This window comes from Myxocyprinus asiaticus, chromosome 45 (genome assembly GCF_019703515.2).
Source record: "Myxocyprinus asiaticus isolate MX2 ecotype Aquarium Trade chromosome 45, UBuf_Myxa_2, whole genome shotgun sequence".
Classification (NCBI taxonomy): Eukaryota; Metazoa; Chordata; class Actinopteri; order Cypriniformes; family Catostomidae; genus Myxocyprinus; species Myxocyprinus asiaticus.
In genome coordinates this window covers 12,241,927-12,262,630 of record NC_059388.1, presented here as the reverse complement: position 1 = coordinate 12,262,630, position 20,704 = coordinate 12,241,927, and the positions used below count along the sequence as shown (strand labels likewise).

Below are 20,704 nucleotides of genomic sequence, written 5' to 3'. Positions count from 1 at the left end.
TCAACAAATAAAGCAGTGAGGAAAAAAAAAAAAAAAAAAATAGGGGTAGCTATGGTAACTATGATTCAGTGGTCTGGTTATGTGTGTGTGTGAGAGAGAGAGAGAGAGAGAGAGAGAGAGAGAGAGAGAGAGAGAGAGAGAGAGAGAGAGAGAGAGAGAGAGAGAGAGAGAGAGAGAGAGGCTGTTATTTAGGCTACTGTTATCTCCAAAGACGGGGGTTAATTTAGCTGACACATGCACTGAAGCCACTTCCACACTGTGCTCATTCAAAGTCCAATCACAGTCCTCGCTACAAGATTTTCAATGGAACCAAATGAAGTCCCAGCTCTTCCTCTCACTCTTTGTCCTCTTTAGAATTTTTCAGCTGGAGTCTTGATACTTTTGTGCACATATCAAAGTTAAGGACAAACTTAGTTGCTGTTAGATTAAGTAGGATTACTCCCAGTATGTTGTTGTGTTATAAAGGAGCACAGGAATGTTTTATGGATGTATGTCTGATTTATGTCTTTTATACTTTCCAACACAATACTATGACAGTACCATGGTGTAGTGATGGTAAAAGGCCATAACATGGTACTTTAATATTTACCATGGTACTCTATGATACATATACTATGGCATGCATATGAAACCTCAAGGTACTTCAAAGAATATCTGGGTATGACCATCATGGTAGTGTCCAAGCAAACCATAGTAGTACCATGGCACCATGTCCAAAAAACATGGTAATACCATGGTACTTTTTGTGAGCGTCCTCATGTGTAAACCACTGAAGTCGTGTACAGTGAAAGCAATCTGATTTACATAACTTGTAAGTATTCTGAGTGTAAACTCTCAGCATAGAAATAAGAAGTTGTCTTCATTGATACTCTAAGACCAGTCAAGTTTTGAAAGGATGTTACAGTATATTTGTGCAAATTCATGATCTAATTGGTTTGATGTAGATCTCTGTTTTTATCACATAAACCTGTTGCATAGGATTTAACTGAATTAGAAGAGTATGTTTAACATATGATTTATTTGTATTATTGTATGAGTCATGTTGATTTTCCTCAAAACCTTTGTGTTTACAAAGAAAAGGAGGGTGTCTGGCATCAACAGAATATCAAGTGTTTGAAATCCCACAAAATCAATTTAGGAGCCAATTTTCTTCCTGAGTGCATTTCAGCATTGCTTGGGATTTCAGTATGCACTGGGATTGCAGAGTAAAGATTTGTATGGAGTGCTATCTATTGCTCACATATTTGTGGGACACTCTAAAATCCCTTGCCTCTTATGCTAATTTCAGATTATTGCTGTAGTCATACGTTTTCCTCTTTGCCAGACACATTTCTTGTTGCTTCTACACTGTGAAAATTCAAAACAAATTAAAGCGCCATGTTAGGTTCCTCATATGCCACACTGGCAGAACCCTCTGGAGATCCTCCAGACACCTATTAAAGGAACCTCAAATATCCTAGTTATTATCTCAAGGAGCTTCAAGATAAATTTCGAGAGCCTTTTTCTTATAATGAGGTTACTGAAGAAACCAATGACAGTCCTTGGAGTTCTTTAGAGTTTTTGCAGAAACGAATAGTAAATCCGGATTCACACAGTAATTTTTTGGCCTTGATTTTGGGATATAAGACTTATTTTGTGGATCGTAAAAGATTTATCTTGTCATAGGGCTAAATCAGCAGTCTTTAATCACTTAGTGTGACATGTTAACCAATGGCCCATAAATTGCCTTTGCAATGAAAATGACAGTGCGTCACTGTCATGCAATGTGACTACTCCTAGTCGGGACGATTGGGTCCAAAGTCTAAATGTATCGTACAGTCTTAAATACTGTAATGTTGCACAGTGTGCCATGGCTCACTGGATCTCACTGGGATTGTACCATACAGCCTGACAAGCAACAATTGTAAAGTAATGTAAAAATTGTACAGTGTGCACCCGACTTAAGTTTCTTAGAGAACTGAAAAGGTGACTGAAGGGTCTCCTGATGCTTCTGCCAATGTGCAATCTGAGGAAACCCAAATGGTGCCACACGTATCTTTTTATAGGCTGTTGTTTTAACTGATGTGTCCACTGTGTGTTTCATTGGCACAGAGTTGGTGAAGGGCATCCCTCTGCCAGGCAGCATGAACGGCAGTGGCTCTGTGCCCTCTAGCACCAGCGGGCAGCAGCTGGCCTCTGCCATTCCCTCTCCCACTGCTGGCAAGACCTGGCGTAGCAAGTCCATGAACATGAAGCACAGTGCCACCTCATCCATGCTGGCCACCAAGCCGCCCAGCCCAACCACCTCCCCGACCCCGCCTTCCTCATCAGATCGCCTACGACCGCCCATTACAGATGCTTCCAAATCAGCCCCAGGCAACCAGCGTTCCATGCTGGAGACGTTCCGCCTCATCAATCCTCGCTCCTCATCCAGAACTTCGCCTTCGGTGGCTGAGATGTCTCTTCAAGAGGAAGACGATCTGTCAGAGTATGGAGACGATGGGGTCTGCAGTCCTACACCACCCTGCGGGATCTCGAAACAGCAGGGAAAATCCTCCACACCTTCCTTTGCACCCCCAAGCAAGAGTGTAGCCGCCACCAACAACTGCAAGAACCATAATAATAAGTTGCTGCCACAGCCCAAAGATAAGGAGGACAAGAACAAGACAAAGAGCAAAGCCAGCACACCACCCAAAGAGGAACCAGTAATAGTGGAGTCTGCTAAGAAAGGCTCCAAGATCGCCAGCCTCATCCCAAAAGGGAACAAAGCATCTTCAGCCTCGGCCAAGAAAGAAAGCGCTATTCTCTCCTCCAGTGGCATTCCCAAGTCCAGTCTGAAGGCTCCAATGGCGACAGCCAAGTCTGCGGGAACACAATCTAGTGTACCTTCAACTGGTGGTGAAAAGACCAAACTAAGCAAAGGTGGTCAGTCTCTATATATGCAGAGATCTTTAGGAGGGTTGGAAAATCGTAAGACCAGCATGGTGTCCTCAACCAGTACTTCGGCACTTTCTGGATCCGCTGCTTCTCACGCACTGGGAGGATGTGGGGCACTGGGGGGTAACGGGGCCGTACATCTGCCACAGCAGCAACAGCACAACCACCCTAACACTGCAACAGTCGCCCCCTTCATGTACAGGTGAGTGATTCACAAACACCAATGAATGAGTCCACTTCTGAAAATGCTTCTACTTTACATTTTTTTTTCAGTATGTTTTATTTTATTCATTTTTTTCGTTACAAATAATATTATAAGAATAATAATTTGAGTCAGAAGTGTGCCCCTAGTTAGACAATTAACCCAAGGTTTATCCAGGCAGACTTTCTAAGTCGCTATTGTTAAAATTACTTCAGTGTCATGCAAAGTTGTTGTAATGCACAATGGAATCACCCAGTACAAGGCACAGATGTCATTTGGTAATTTTTAAAAAGTTATACTCTATTCTCATATCAAAACCAATTAACTTCTGGCCCTGACAGTGCTACTCTGTTCTGTGTTTCCAGTTAGAGACATAAAAGCGCAAAAGTCTGGCAAATAGACAGATCTGGGTTCCTGGGTTCTATTCTAGGTTGTGAAATCATTATCATTATCAACGAGACAGCAGGCCCCAGTTGTTGTAATTACCCTCAAAAGACAGATGAAGATGAAATGCTCAGCCCTAGGAGGTCCAGAATAATTACCCCAGCTCTCTCTGAAAACTACATACCAGATAGATACTTTTAAGAATCTTTGTTGCCAAATGTCATGGTTACAATCAAGTCAATTGCAAAGTTATCAAATTTAACAATAAATGCTAACCATGAATATGCATCATAGCCAACCAAACCAGACAATATGCAACCTAACCAAATAAACGTTTGGTTTCTCTTTTTAATGTTTTTTCTTTTTTATGTCCTTATTTATTTTAAAATGTATTTCAATATATATTGTTTTACACATTTTCATACGAGGGCCCTGAAACTGGTCACTGTAGGAACTGGAGTTAATATATATGGTATACATTTGTATTTTTCAAACATTTGCCAGCAGTACTGCCAACCTACAGACATGCTCGAAGGTCTCTTGCTCCAGTGATGCCAGTGGGTACTGGAGGAAGTCTTGTTAAATCTGACTGTCGGGGGTGATGTTACCTGGATGGATCTCTCTTCATTATAGTCTGTCCAGACAAGACTCATGTTGAGAGCAGACATACCAAGAATTCTCTTACACATAGAAGCTGGCAGAGAATCATAAGCAACATTAATGAGAGATGAATATAAAATATTTAGAGCCTACCGTATATACAGTGGGGTCCAAAATTCTAAGACAACTAGTGAAATGCCTCTGTTTTGCATTAAACAAAACATATATTTTTTGGTCATTTCACATTATGTTATCAGCTTAACTATTTAATTGATAAGTTTAATTGTTTAATTGAATAATTAACATGCTATGTCCCCCTTTTGCTTATATGACAGCATGCACTGGAGCTGGCACAGACTTCACAAGTTTATGTATAACCTGTGTAGGAAATTAGCAACTTTGTGGCAGGATATATTTACAACTGCCAGCATTCATCACCAATAATATGTAAGAATTGTATAATGAAATGCTAAATGTAATGGGCAGATTTAACCATGCCCACATTTATCCACCACCAATATGTAGGATTTTATATGTAAATTAGTTTAGGAAACTGGGCTGCGTTCAACCACCATTATATGAAGGATAAATGACAAATGATCAGATTAGAAATATTAATAAAACTTCTCCACCATTAAATATGTAATACAACAGGCTTGTTGTATCTGCTCACAGTTTATATATGAGAAGTGTTAGCTCAAGAAGGGAATTATGATTAATTAGGGGAATATTGAAAGAATTAATGTGTATGTCTGATCACTCTGCCATGTGGAGTTGATATGACCCATCTGTTAACTCTTTAGAGTAATACTATTCTCATGGCCATTGAAAATAATATCACAAATATGTTGAAATATTGTTCGAGCATGGAGTGTAGACTTTTAAGAATCAATTGACAAGATTATTTATCAAAATATACCACAGTCAAATCCTCTTTGAATACAAACAAGACTTTATTTCTAATCTACAACATCAAACTAACTAACATACATAGACAAATATAAAACCAGGTTGGTGAGTGAACTGTAACAAAAGGTGATTGGAAATTATCTGTAACAGAGAAAATTTAACTTTAATGAGTCTATAGACCATGCCCTGAACCATCGATACTTCATTTAGTGTACCTCGATTTGCAGTCGGGTTACCCAAAGTATTTAAATAAAACACCAGCACTTTCTAGCAAAAGTCTGGTGGTGTACTTACGTTTTGTTGCATTTCCTTGCGTTGCTTTGGTTCTTTGGCTGGGTCCATAGAAAGTTCTGGTTGTTCCACTGATGTTTTGGACCTCTGTTAAGATTGTGGACGGCAGGTAGATTGGTGCTGGAATGATCAGACAGGGCTTTGAAGCGAGGCCTCCCGCAGGGGAGACTCTGTAGCGCCGGCTAGAGGGCAACATTTAGAAAAGGAAATGTGCTGGATGAATGGGGTCAAGAGTGATTTTACCACCCCATTTCATCACTCTGGATGTGTACAGTTCTAGCAGGGTGGGTAGGGGAGAGCCAATAATCCTCTCAGCAGTCCGAACTATCCTTTGATTGTCTGACTTGATAGCTGAACCAAACCAGAAGTGCAAAGTACAGACTCAATGACTGCAGTGTAGAACTGTATCAGTAGCACCTGTGGCAGGTTGAATTTCCTCATCTGGTGAAGGAAGTGCAACCTCTGCTGGTCCTTTTTCAAAATGTAGTCTATGTGGGTCTCCCACTTCAGGTCCTGTGAGATGTCCCAGGAACCTGTATGGCTCCACTGCTGCCACAGTGCTGTTCAGAAGCTTAAAAGAGGGGTCCTTGGCAGTGCAATCATTTGTGTACAGGGAGAAGAGTAGTGGGGAGAATACACGTCCCTGGGGGGCACCAGTGCTCATTGTACATGTGCTAGAGGTGAATTTCCCCATTCTTACTAGCTGCTGTCTGTCTGTCAGAAAGCTGGTGATCCACTGACAGATAGAGGCAGGAACAGAGAGCTGGGTTAATTTAGTCCATAGGAGAGTGGGGTTGATGGTGTTAAAAGCTGAACTGAAGTCAACAAATAGTATCCTTGCATAAGTCCCCGGTCTGTCTAGATGTTGAAATATGTAATGCAGTCCCATATTGACTGCATCATCCACAAAATATAATCCCAAATATACTTCACAGCATCATTCTGGAATTTAAGAGACAATCAATTACATACCAAACACTTGTACTTTCTAATCAAATTACTGTTATAATTCAGTTATAATGCATGATAAAACTTCCTACTAATTAGTTTGTTCATTTTAAACACGGATAATACATTACACGTTATGAAAGACATGATTGTCAGGGTTATCATCTGCATAGGATGCATTTGTCTATATTTTTAGTATAATCCTACACATGGCTGTGTAAGTGGATTGTAGTGAAATAAGAAAAGTTTAAAGTCCATGTAAAATGTTTATGAATTAAGCTTCATGTGAACTGCTGAGCCAGAAACATGCCGCATGATTAGTATAATAATTTAAGTGTAGAGAGTTGGTTATATTGAAGAACCATGGAATGTATTTGTTCTGTGATTTCACGGGTTTCCATGGCAACAGATCTTTATCTATCTCTTGGAATGTGTGTGCCAGTTGTGGGGTTTTTTCTAGGAGTGTGTTTGGACAGATCTGCCCTTTTATTTAAGACAGTTAAGATTTGCCAGATGCCAGAAATTCAGACTGACCGGCACCAGTCCGAATATCTTTATTGCTCAGGAGAATGTCAGTGTAGATTCTGTATTTAAGTCATTCTGCATAGAAATTGTTCATTCTTCTGCCCATAACATCCTACACCTGGTGATCCATGTGGTCCAGCATGATTTGAGAATGTTTCAAAGAGCAAATTGTGTGCTTCAATGGAAGCAAAGAAATCTGACCTTTTGTATAGAGTTTTTATGCCCTAAACAGACTGCATAATATTTCTGGATATTTCTTCCTAATTTTTTTGTCAACATTCTTTGTTTTACATTTGATAAAATTCTAAAAAGTTCCTGAATATTTTTAGGTTTAAATTAGATTCTGAATCCCAGATTTTCAATGTAGTCTCAGACTTTTGGTCTCCACTGTACATAGTTTATCAAACCAGCTTGTAGACCCGCAAACACACACCCACTGATCATCTGTCCATTACGTCACCTATCTAATCACGCAATACATTGTGTGAAAACAAAGTGGGCAAAACTCTTGTCTCGAACATATTAATAGCTTGAGTGGGAACTGGCAAGCTGTTTGCCAGACCAAAAACTCTTCATTTTAGGGGCGTGACTTTCCTCAGTCCTCAAAGAGGGGCTAATAACATCACAGATGATGACTAATGAAGGTGGTTTTGAGAGGAGGAAGATAGTGTGAAAGAAAATAAGAGATTGACAGGCAGAGAGCATTCATAACACTTGAGGCAGCTTGATAAAAAGACAGAGAGACATGTTTAAAGGATAGACAAAGATTGACATGAAAGGTGCAGATGAGCATGATGAGAGAGAAACTGGTTGGGAACTGTCCTTGGGTGAGTGTGTATGTTCAGCTACAGGAATAAAAGAATCGTTACAGGAATCGTTTGCCAGAATAAAGAGCTTTTAAACCCAAAGACCCTTATCTGATATACCTACACAAACCAAACCTCAAGAGCTTAACAGCTTTCATAAGGGCACAGATACTCACACACTCCTTAACTGGCCTGCCACAGGTTTATAATTTTTGGGAAGATGATGGTGTTCTCTTAAAGCTGTGTTTGGCATTCACAGTGCCGTCTTATAAGGTTTATAACCCAAAGTCTTTATGGAATTTCAAACCAGAGCTCTTATCACACTCCCCTCCACCTCTACAGATCTTCATCCCTGAGAGCTTTTCTCAACACTGTAAAAACCGCAGGGCTGTGACAGCTCTCAACGGTGGTGCGAGACGATGCACTACATTTTAAAAAGATCCATGCCGAAAACTGTGAGCATCCTATTTAATACCACACCCATTGATTTCTATACTCTCCAAATGTGTAAATATTAGTTTGTAATTTGAGTTAATTACAACTGTAAACATAATTTAATATTCAAGAAATTTGCATGTCTTGGGACATTACAGTGTTTTCACGTGCAAGCTCCTGTTTCCTGGTTAAATGTCTACAAAGTTGCACCAAAAGTGAGTTGTATTTTTAGTTGTAATACAGTCAACAGGAGTGCATATTTTATTACCCTCTAACCGAAATCCCAACCCTAAATCTAACCATCAGTGGAGTAAAACTGTAATTTATAGCAAACATGCAGCCTCCTGATCAGTTAAGGTGTCTCTAAGGTTTCTCATGCAACTTACTATCAGGAGCACCACAGGAAAAGTTAAACACAATTAAATTGATGCAAAAATTACTGATGGGGATGGCACTGTAATTTGGCAGAATGGGTTCGATTTCAGGGTATACAATGAACATTTGGAAACAACATGTTTAACGTTTGTTCATGTTGCCAAAACCTTGTGACCTGCCTTGTTTTCTGCTCTGTTACCTTTTAAGACAGCATACTAATCAATAAGCAAACTCAAAAGTGACTAATTTGAGAGAGATAGTGCCCAAGAAAATTATTATGCTCACAGTTAATTATCGCTCACAGTTCTTTCCACCAGAGTTTGATGTTAGCATATGTTGCTAAGCTAATGACACAATAGGCTATTGTAATAAGCATGTAAACACATAGCACACACAGCTAGTGGGTGAAATAGTGCATTAAATAAGGAACTATTAAAGTTATACTTATATAGTTCCTTATATAAATTAGGGTGACCATACGTCCTCTTTTTCCCGGACATGTCCTCGTTCTCGGACCTCAAAAAAGCATCCGGCCGGGATTTCTAAATTTGCGAAAATATCCGGGATTCGGCTTTTGTTGCATTATGATGTGCATCTGGTCTAATACTTCATTGTGTGCACGCATATTTGCATTGCTTTAACCCCTCTTTGTAAGTCCCGCCTTCTCGCACACCAATTGGTCGATTATAAGAGGCTTGCAAGCAACTATTGGCCAAATTCCTGCCTGTCAATCTCTCCGCGAACACACAAAGCATTGTTGTGTTCGGCATCAAACAGTTGCTTGACAGTAGCAGCAAATGACAGCTGAGTGGAAACAATGCCCAAACGAAAGTGCAAATTTACAGAAGATTTGGACAAAAAATTCCCATGCTTTCGTCCAGGTCGAGATCCGTGGGAAGCAGAATGTATGAAATGTAAAGCTGGCACTTATGTGTCAGTTGCTAATAAAGGTGCAAGTGATTTAGAAGCATAAAGGATCAGCAAAAGGTGAAAGTTCATCAGGTAAATTAGTGGACTATTTTTTGCGACCAGGTAAAATTGTTATCACATTGCTTCATTTTCCATGGCCATTCAAAATAATAGTAATAGTAAATGAAGGTACACTCATGGCATCAAATATATTATTTTAGTACATGGACATTCAAAAGAATGTTGGAAAACCATAATATGGTCACCCTATAAAAATATATTTATAACCAACATTTTGTCTGCCATATTGGCTTGATGCTTTGGATGAAAACGTTGTGTCATGAAGAATGCATGTGATGATCCCTTAGTATCTTAAGGCAGAATAATTTTCCTACCTACTGTTTTTTTTGCAATTGTTTTTTGAAATGTTTATTTTCCTCAGCTTGCATAGGGGACACCAATATATACACTGACTCTCCCTCTCCTCTCCACTTTAAGCACCATTGATGTTTCCTGCACACTATATCAAAATCGGTGTGTACTTACCTGACCTGTTGTTGAATCTGCCTGTTTTGTTTATTGCAATTTCATTGGTAAATTAGTTCATTCAGCTCACCAAGGCTTGAAGGTATCTGACAGTTTAAATACCCCTTACTTTCTGCATCATTTGTTTATTTGTATTCACAGGGGTGTGTGTGTGTGTGTGTGTGTGTGTGTGTGTGTGTGTGTGTGTGTGTGTGTGAATGCTGCCACAGGTAATGCAGTGTGTCTCAATGGCATGAGTGTGGAACATGTGCTGAAACTAAAAGTGTGACATGACACTTAAATATTTGGCTGGTGAATTGTGTTTGTGTGTGTGCAGGTGTGTGTGTGTGTGTGTGTGTGTGTGTGTGTGTGGGCAGGTTTAAGTGGTTTGCAAGGACTTTTTTTAGGTTACAAACTGGTAATTACAAGGGTATTATGCTATAAATGTGGTTTATGAGGACATTTCTAGTGTCCCCATAATTTAAATAGCTTAAAAAACATACTAAACGATGTTTTATTGAAAATGTAAAAATGCAGAACGTTTTTTGTGAGGGCTAGGTTTAGGGGTAGAGTTAGGGTTAGGGATAGAATCTATAGTTTGTACAGTATAAAAATCATTATGTCTATGGAGAGTGCTCATAATGATAGCTGCACCAACATGTGTGTGTGTGTGAGAGAGAGAGAGAGTGAGAGTGTGTGTGTGGGTGTACAGGGTTTATCTGAGTGAGTCCTGCATTTGTTGTAGATGTGGTTATTATGTGCATACTGTCAGAGCTTCTACCAGTCTCACCTCTTTACAGAGGACAACTACTATGTGTGTGTACTGTGGTAGGTTTTGCTAGATATTTGTGTACCAGATGTCTCCACAATGATAGTAAAACCTGAAAAAAGCAAGATCGGATCTTCTGGTCCCCTCAGACCAGTCAGAGTCATGTAGAGTTTATGTAGTCAACTAATGTTTTCCTTTGTTTCACTCAGGACGTACTCAGAAAGCGACTGTACAACTGTGGTCCCCCCTGAACCGTGTCTCAGTCCCACAAAAGACCTGGTCTACAGCAAGACCGCCAAACAGTGCCTGGAGGAGATCTCAGGTAGGAAGTGTTCTGCCACATGACACACATATATATACACACACAAGCTGAAACACATGCACAGATTCTCTCTGCAGGCTTCTAGTTTCATGTTGCTATCACAGCAAGAAAAGGTTAGAAATGACAGGTGGACAAAGGCAGGCCTTGTTTTGGAGGCCAAACAGCAGAATGTGTTTATTTGTGCTTGTGTGTATTTCTGTGTGTGTGTGTGACTGTGATTTGACAGTTCATAGCTGAAGATAGGTGCCCGGGGCTCAGGAACTGCGCACACAAATCTCTTAACATCCACCCAACAACCAGCTCTGGGAAATAATTGCAAATTGCCCCAAATGCTGCATTTACCTGCCATGCAATCTCTGGAATTTAAGGCTGCACTATGACATCGACTTTCGCGCATTTTTGTTTAGTGGCTCATTTCCTCTATGTATATTTATCAGCACAATGTGTTATCCCTCTGAAAATGCAATCTATGATACCTAGTGTGTCTGAAATACATGCTTTTAGTTCATGTCATTAATTCTGTATGTGATGAGGCTTAATCTTTTTGCAATTTCCAGGTTCCCTATTTTGTTTTTAATTAACCATCTTAAACAAAACTTCAGACAAACTCAATTGGAAACTCTTTTTTTATTATTATTTTTTTAACGAGCATTCTTGTCTATAATGAGATGTAAATTAGTGGCTTAGCATGCACAAAAATGTCTGTAATGTCAAATTACAATGAGTTAACTGCAGACACAAACATGCATAATCACAAAGTGGGAATGAGAATACAACCCTTCTGTGGTCATTTTAATGGTGAGGATATTGTTGTATGCAAAGGGACTGTGAAGCAGCACATTATGAGTCATAGCTAGACATTTAATGCAGGTTTATGCAACACTTCATTTCAAAGCCAGTGTCTCGAGACACGTTTTTAACAGTATTTCCAGTAAGTTCTTTTTGATTGACGTGGCGTCTAAAAAACGCGGCAGCGAGAAAAAAACAGTCAAAGATCAAAGGTCAAAGATCTCTGTCTAACGCATGTTTACATAGAAAAACAATTGAAAAGCAGTGTGCACCGATGCAAACTGACCTTTAGTCTTGTCACATTTCATTTACAGAAACAACATTGTGTTGATTTGATTTACAATAAACACAGAATAAGCCATTGCATATTATAAGCATGTTACATATTGCAGACTAACATGCATTGAGAGTATAATGTGGATTTGACAGATATACAGATACTGCAGAGAGAGTTGTTGGTCCCATTGGAAAGACAAATCGCAATTAGATTTCCATATTATCTCAACTGTATCTCCTTGAAAGCAATGAGATTAAATTGAGAGCAAATGGAGACATCTGGTTCAGTCTCCTCCTCTCACAGACCCTCGTATTCTCACTTTTCATAAAACCAAAGTTTGCAAACCACTGACAGTTATGGATCTGGGTTGACTGAGAGTCTCAGTGGAGGTCCCTGGGTCTGTAAAGGTAAAACACACTAATTTACATTATAATATACAAAATCCAGAATTTTTGCATAATTTCCTTGATAGTTGAACTGCATGTAGAAGTATTTCCACAGTATATCCCTCATCATTATAAAGAGAGGTTGAGTGAAGAGCTCACAGCCTTACAAGCTACAGTTTTGTCTTCCGCTATTCCCACAACACACACACACACATACCTGTTTTGCTCGAAGGTGTGCACTGTCTTGGTAGCCAACAGCAACTGGACACAAGCTATCACTGCAGCAAAAAGAAAAAGAGAGAGAGAGATAGAGTGAGAGAGAGAAAGAGAGAGAGAGAGAGAGAGAGAGAGAGAGAGAGAAGAGAGAGAGATTGATAAAGAGAATGAAACGGCTCACAGCATTTTAAAAGGAGCAGACGGACTCTAAGCTTGCGTCTCGGAGCACACACACACACTCTCTCTCTTTCCGCTGTCCCTCAGAGCAAACCACACGTGCTCACTCCAACTGGTAATTAATAGACAGAGTGTGTGAAGAGTCCTTGCTCGCTGAGAGAGAGAAACAGGAAGAGAGGAGATGCTTTGATGGATGTATATTATGGTTTAAACATAGTCTGGTGCTGATCTCCTCATCGTGAGTTGTGCTGCACTGAAAGAAGAAGGAAAGGAGAAAGACGAGGAGGAGTATGCTCTCGACGTGTGCACCTGGATGCTGGTTATTGGCTGTGGCAAGCATGAATGCGTGTGGGCAGGATGGTATTTAAGGCTCCCTGATGTAAGGGACATTTTTGCGGGCAGGCACAATTGTCCTGAGCCAATCGACGTGTGTGTGTTAGTGGCCACCTGAAGCTGCCTGATCTCTCAGTTCCCTCATAAGCTTATCATGTGAGGAGAATTGCGAGGGGGTCTGAACTTCAAGAGCAGAAGTAGAGTCTAATGACCAAGGGATCATCAAGAACGTGCAACAATATGAAAAGGGGAGCCGAGTTTTCCGTGTTCCAGGGTGGCAACCCAACTCGCAAATCGCCACAACCTCCCCAGGACAACCTAAACCTCCGCAAGCAGCGTTCCCTCGGCAACCTCGTGCTGCTTAGTGATGGCGAACAGAGGGTGTACACCTTCGAGCTGGATGACCCACCATGTCCACCTTCATCAGCCTCAGGGGCATCATCATCATCACCCCTGCCCCAACATGGCAGAGGAAGTGCTCGTAGACACCCCGACAGCAGCACCAGAGCACGCTCACTCTCTCTGTCACTAACCAAGATGCTCTCTCAATCCGAGCACTCCCTTATACCTGTGCCATGGGGTCATAAATCCAGTCGGATGGTGTCTGCTCACCGGCACCAGCGGCCACGTGAGGTGGCAGATGAGGTGGGCGGCAGTAAGAAAGCAGATGAGGACCACCAGGCAGGGTCAGCAGGGACCGGTGGAGGGTACTGGGCAGAGGAACTAGAAAGTGGCCGAGAAGAACAAGCACAACTGGATGAAGAGGTCATACTAACTATGCTTGGAGATCTGAAGCAGGCTTTGAACCCTCAAATATGCCGTAAGTGCCTTGTCACATAAAACTGCAAAAGTCTCCCAAACTCATAAGATATTTAGAGTTTAAACTCAGTAGTAACATAGTGGGCTCTGATTTTGCCTTTGTTTTTTGTTTTTGTTGTCATTTTGTTGTTGAACTTGGTTTCAAGTGTGTGTAAATGCATTAGCCAAGAAACATATTTTATGCAAGCAGGCTTACACATATGGGAGCACTTGGCCAACGCTTTGCCAACTCACTGTCCATTTGAACATATGTTCTATGCGCTGCTGTAACGTTAACTAACCTCAGTACTTAGGCATGCGATAGAGCTACTTTAAATAGTTTGTACCATTAAACTAGATGTGTTATTATTTAGTTAAGTTGCTATAAATGTATTGAATTTAACTTACACGGCCAGCAATATTCCCAGCAACTGTTGCTCCGCCATTACAGTATTTGATTGAGAAAAAAAAAAACTCACCATCGGAGTTTACAATAATGTCTGCTATAGAGCCACTTGTGGTAACATTGAGAATGCAGTGCGTATTTGTTTTGTGTTATGAACTGCGATATGAGACATTTGGGAATGCAACAACACACAAAATCGATCTTCCAAAGCTAGATGCGTCTGTGCTCACGTACTGGCGTAGAGTATGTTTCGGCCCTTAGGAATGTTTGAGTGAATTATGGTTCTCTGGTTGTAGTATATGGGAACATATAGAAGCCACATTTACCTGGTGGCTATGGTAGTGCTGCCAGTGGTTCTGTTGCTTTGATCAATAGCTCAATTTAGCCTCCCGTTAGTGTGATCCATGCTTTTATTTCCAACCAATTATGTGGTAACTGTCAACCAAGGGGCTGTTTGCACCTCATCTAATTGAAGGAATTTTAGTTGTATGTTTAACACTTTTTGGTGGGGCTTGATAAGGCAAGCATCACTATTACTACTGCTCATGCTTAGGGTTAGGGATTTAGCAAACCTCTATTCCTAAGTATAACTTTGCATTTGTGCTATGGATATGAATATTATCTCAAATCATGTGGCTTGTTGAGGAGAGGTGTGCTATTATCTTTCTAAACGATCAGAATTTTGTATTGGCATATAATAAAATGGCTGAAAAATACCAGATTATCATTGAAACCCAAGCCATTTTTAGAGATCAGAATATCATAGAGACATGGAAGTGGACTCTTGACTTGGGCCACTAAATAACCACCTACTACCTACCCAGAACACCCTAGCAACCACACAGGAAAGCCCTAACAACCACTCTGAACACCTTAACCACAGTGTGCCATTTCTTGGATTTTTATTTAAAAGGAGGGTGCTGGTTAACAAGTTAAGGCTTCTATATGGCTCGCCTCTTTGTTATTAGGGACCACAATTCTGCTGTGTCACATATATTTGCCTTGAAATTAGCAATGCAGAACAACATTCGTTTGAATTACACAAAGGGAAAACCCTGTTTAAAAGACAATTGGATCAACATTGATTCCATTTTGAAGCTCTAGAAGGGATTAGCTTTTAACATGGCACAATGAGGTTAAATCTCTGCAAAACCTCAGTTGTCGTATGTTCAGACTGAGCCAGCTGTGTCCTCATGCCCTCCTGCACTGATCACAAACTCAAGTGGTGCTTACAGAAATGTGTCTGCTCACCCAGAGGGCAGCAAGTTCAGTTATGCCACCCAGAGCCCTCTTATACATCAAATATGCAGCTCTTGTGCTTGGTGCTGTATGAACTCATTGTGATAATGTGCATGTACCTGCTGTATGTGTATGTGTGTTTTAAATGGCCCTGTAGCTCAATGTGAGGTAGTGCAGAATAGAGAAATGGCTGTATTTGCCATACACAGTTTGGCCAATTGCTCCAGTCCATTACAAGAGCATAAAGCCTCTGAGTAACACATGGTCTGAGAAAGACTGTGTATATGTGTGTTTGTGCCCCGGGGCCATGCCTCTCTGTAATTTGGAACATAACTGTATACATATTGGATATAAGAAATATGATGTGTGTTGGATGTTTGCTTTCAATGTATCTCAATAGGACAATCTAGAACTGTGCATTTAAAGAAATTTAGTCAGTTCTTTTTTTTTTTTTTTTCTGAATAATATTTTAACTAGGGCTGTCAATTTAATGCATTAATTTAGTGCTATTAATTATATAAAAAATAACGTGTTAAAAAAATGTACACAATCATGTCCCCTTATGCTTACATTTCTTAATTTAAGTACAGACTTTCCTACCATACGAGCAATTCAGGCTTAAAGTACTGAATGAGAACCGCTCTAGGAGAAAGCATAATACAGGAAAACATAATACAGGAAGCTTGAGATGTGATTTTCAAAGTTTCTACTACTTTTAACTTGAAACAGCTTACTAAAAATGTGTCGTTTATGACGCAAAATACCAGTGAGACGCACCAAATGCGTCCGTCTGAGGCACGCACGCACATGTACATTGAGCAACAATTAAAAATAGTGCAGACGGAACACTAGAATGCGTACTGTGAGAACTGGACACATTGACGAACTCAATGCAAAACATATTGCTGTCAACTGTAGGCTTAAACTTTAAAGAATAAAGCAAACAATAAATTGAGTTCATAAGCCACTTTCATATTACATAATCAATGCTTTATAATCTGCCACAATAAAGCAATTAATTTCAAACTGAATTTCAATCCACATTATATGTTTATTATGGGCCCTACATATTATATTTATAAATGTTTGAATTATTATGCATTATTTATATGATTCATATTTATTTGCATGCCTTTCTCAGCAAATAATTATGTTGGCGATTAATTACGATGAATTCTATTAATTATTCACCATGTCATGTAATTAATTTGACTAAACATTGTAATCGATTGACAGCCCTATCGCTCACATTGACTGCTCACATTTTCTGAAGAAAATGTGAGCGGTGCTTGCCCCTGTAAAACTCACACTTGCGATGCTAGACTATTGAGGATTGTTGCCAGGGCGTTGCCCTAGATATCGAGACTCTCTTTCACTGGAAGTCTATAGGGTTTTTCACCCATTTCATCGTCCGCCAGGTGAAAATCGTAAGCTCACCTCTTCTCAAGACTCATTATTTGAGGTATCTTTCATGTCTGTAGCACAAACAATGCAAGACGAGTTACACACAGAGGATTGATACTTAGGGTTAGGGTTCAAATTCAAAACCACAGATACTGTAGTACTGAATGTACCTGTTTTATGCCTTTCCTTGACTTTTCTGTGGAAGTCGGTGGCCAGCTCTCCCAACAGCAAGGCTGACATGCTAACACACAGTATGAGGTGGCATTTAGTTATACAGGAGAGAAATAAGGAGGTGTTTGACAGCTGAGAGGAGCTGTTAGTAATGGTTTGGGGTGTGAATGCTAATGTGTTTTGTGTGATCCTCAGATACAACAATTTAGATGGGAAATCAACCTTTACTTTTCCAATCGTACTTTCTACAGTATTTCTAAAGACTTGTACTTTGATAATGATCCATCTGATACTTACATGTTTACAGGATTATATTAAAGGCATTTGTAGTTTTAAAGAGTTGAGTCTCACTGCAGTTGCTTGGTAGTTGAGGTCAACATTAAAACAGCGTTTACGACCCATTTTACAGAAACAGCTATTTCACTATTTGTTAACATTATTTTTGGCCTAGGTGACATCAGCAATAAAGTCATTTTATAGAGTTATTATATTTTGATGAATGGTAACAAAGACAAATATAGTTCTTTTATGTATTTATTTTAATTTATTATTTTTATTAATAAAGTGCACTGATGAATCGTCCACAATAAAACCAGGAACCTGTATTAAGAAAGTGAATACGGTCAATTCTGATTTCACGATGACTTCATGATGCCTAGACCTTAGTATGTTCTTTCACATGTTCAACAAGATAATCAAGTGTCACACATTAAGATCAGTGCACCAATTTTAGATTGAAGAGAATTCATGTTTTACTTCATAACTCATTAAAATTTAGCCATTGGCATGGTATTATAAAGTCAGTGGGTCTGAGTTCAGCCAGACGTGTTTGAATAAAATAAGCAGGTCTGCAGTGGGAAGTGGGAGACCTGCAGAGTACAGACCCACTGTTAGATCCCATACTGCCATCATCAACCTCTTTGAGTATCTTTTTGAGTGTCTGTGTCTGTTCAATGAGTTTATTGCAATGTGAAACAAGCACTTCACTGCACAAGAACCTCGACTGATGACAGCAAACATACAAGTTCATACAAGTTCAATCCACTCCTATCTATAACAAGAGGGTGAAAATATATGCACTAAGATGACTCACAGTCCATTTAAATTTGACAAGATTTTGCTTTATAGGCAGATTTTCCAGCCAAAATTTGAGCCGGGCTTAAGGGTTGGGTTGCGGTGTCATAGCATACGGATTACTCTGTGCTCCGTGAAAAAGTGATGACCGTGAAATCTGTCCCTTTATCCCATCAGTTGCATTGACATGTGAAAGCAGACAGCCACTGCTCACTAACTGCTAGCCGAAGCATGTTTGACTGCACATGCCGAGTCCATTCTGCCTTCCAGACTACAAACTGCAGTAGTAAATGGCTTGGCATTAGTAACAGGGTCAGTAACTGATGTTGTATTCTCTCTGTCCACCAGGGGAGGATCCAGAAACCAGACGGATGCGTACAGTCAAGAACATTGCTGATCTGAGACAGAATCTAGAAGAAACCATGTCTAGTTTACGTGGGACGCAGATTAGCCACAGGTGAGTGTTGGGGTCATCTGTTGTGTCAGAATGCCTAGAATAGAAAAGCTCAGACCAGCATAAATTCCATGTCTATTAGCTTTAAAGCCAATGTACTCTAGCCTAGTAAATGTTGGCTAAATGAACCTTGAGCAGATATACGCATATACTACAAAACTATTGATGACTCATCTTGCACTTCCCAATTTTTGTCCAATAAAATGCTGTCTAGAATGACAATGCATTCTGGGATTGCCTTATCTATGAAGGATAAATGTGATGGTGCCTTTGAATTTGGCCAGAATGGTATCTTATAAGTCCAACAAAGATTTGCTAAGCTAGTTAAGATGCCTGGTGGAGATATTAGGACCAGTAACCACAAAACAAAAATAATGCAGGTAACCAGCTATGCTAGTGTTTTCAGAGGGGCATGGTTGGGTGATGTTACATTATCAGATATACACTGTGTAGAAACATTCAACCAGGGGTTAAATTGGGATTTTGGAGGTGGGGGCTGGACTCAGGCGGGTGGGGACCCCTGGGATGGATTCGTTGTTGGGGCCCTACCTACACCATATTGTGCTACCATTTCGAAAAAGAAAAAGTTAAGGTATTTCTGAGAGAACCATATGTAGCCCTGAGTGTTTCCGACTCTGGCTACAAACACAGATTTCCCCTTCCCTTCAAAGTGTTCTGTAATTGCTCCGCTTGAACTTCGCTCTGGGTTTTACATATCCTGCAACTTACTATTTTATTAAAGTACATACATAAATGGAATGGCATACCTCTACATAATTATAGGAAAATAAATAGAAAAAGACATAAAAATATATAAAAATAAACCATGGCTGGGTACTCTGAAGCACTGAGTAGAATGTTAGTAGCAGGTAAGTAGCAACAACTTAATCTCTACGGCGAGTTTCGCAAAAGCCTGGTAATCTTAATTGCACATAAATGTTTGTAATTTAACAGGAGCCTTGGACCACATGTTTGTCGCATATTTCATAGATTATAAGAGACAAAGTGACATTTAATAAATTACATTAATATATTTTGATCCTTGAAAGCCATTGTAACATTGATCTATATAATACACTGTATTGTACACTTTTTCCTAGGATAAAAATTGTGTTGAAAAGGCCCGCATTTATAACAGTGTCTATTTGACAGATAGCATTGCCTACATCTAAAACCCTGTCTTACCAAAGCCATTGTTATTTATTTTATGAAATTCATTAATATTTAATAACTGTCTGTGCCTTGATAAGATTACATATAATTTCCATATTTGGCAGTGTTTCCTCAATATTTTCATGTTGAGAAAACAAACTCCTGGACATATTGGCAAAAGTTCCAGCCTTAGTTCAGCACCTTTGGACCGGACAGCTCCCGTATCTAAGAATTTATGTGAAGAACAAATAACGAGCGATCTACATACTAGTTTGGGATACAGCATGCAATCCTCCATCCTAAAATAATGTACGATGGTATGACCTGAAAAGCGTTAGATGCAACGTTAACAGGAAACCCATCTCATGACGGAAATTTGACAACTTCGTCTGAGTGACAGATAATAATTATTTGTAGCACAATAGCATCCCCCATGTCATTCACCTCCACCTCCTTTTTATTTTATTTTAAAACATTTTAATTTAAAGTGGTAAGCACATTTTTATTTTATTTTTTTCAAATCAGATGATAAAATTGGACACAAATATAGAAATAAACTCACTGAGCACTTTATTAGGAACACTATTAAACCTACTAAAGTGACTGATATGGTCTTCTGCTGTTGTAGCCCATCCGCCTCAAGGTTTGATGTGTTGTGCATTTTGTGATCCTATTCTGCTCACTACAATTGTACAGAGTGGTTATCTGAGTTACCGTAGCCTTTCTGTCAGCCCAAACCAGTCTGGCTATTCTCCATTGACCTCTCTCACCAACAAGGCATTTCAATTTGTAGAACTACTGCTCACTGGATGTTTTTTGTTTTTGGAACCATTCTGAGTAAACTATAGAGACTGTTGTGGCATGAAAATCCCAGGAGATCAGCAGTTACAGAAACACCAGCCCATCTGGCAC

General features: G+C 39.7%; 1 protein-coding gene and 1 long non-coding RNA gene across 2 annotated transcripts in view; one reads left to right on the top strand and one right to left on the bottom strand.

Annotated features, from left to right (window-relative positions):
• The window catches only part of LOC127435393 (neuron navigator 3-like), a 216,241-nt gene that overhangs the window by 119,106 nt on the left and 76,431 nt on the right, over positions 1-20,704 (top strand). Inside the window, exons 8-10 of the mRNA XM_051688837.1 lie at positions 2,092-3,118; positions 10,804-10,916; positions 18,535-18,643. Of these exons, the coding sequence (XP_051544797.1) occupies positions 2,092-3,118; positions 10,804-10,916; positions 18,535-18,643 (1,249 nt within the window). The remainder of the gene's footprint in view (positions 1-2,091; positions 3,119-10,803; positions 10,917-18,534; positions 18,644-20,704) is intronic.
• LOC127435446 (uncharacterized) lies at positions 11,525-12,684 on the bottom strand. Its single transcript, XR_007896208.1, has 2 exons — positions 12,586-12,684; positions 11,525-12,381 (listed from the first exon to the last, which is right to left on the bottom strand). It is a non-coding gene; the product is annotated as an uncharacterized LOC127435446 (long non-coding RNA).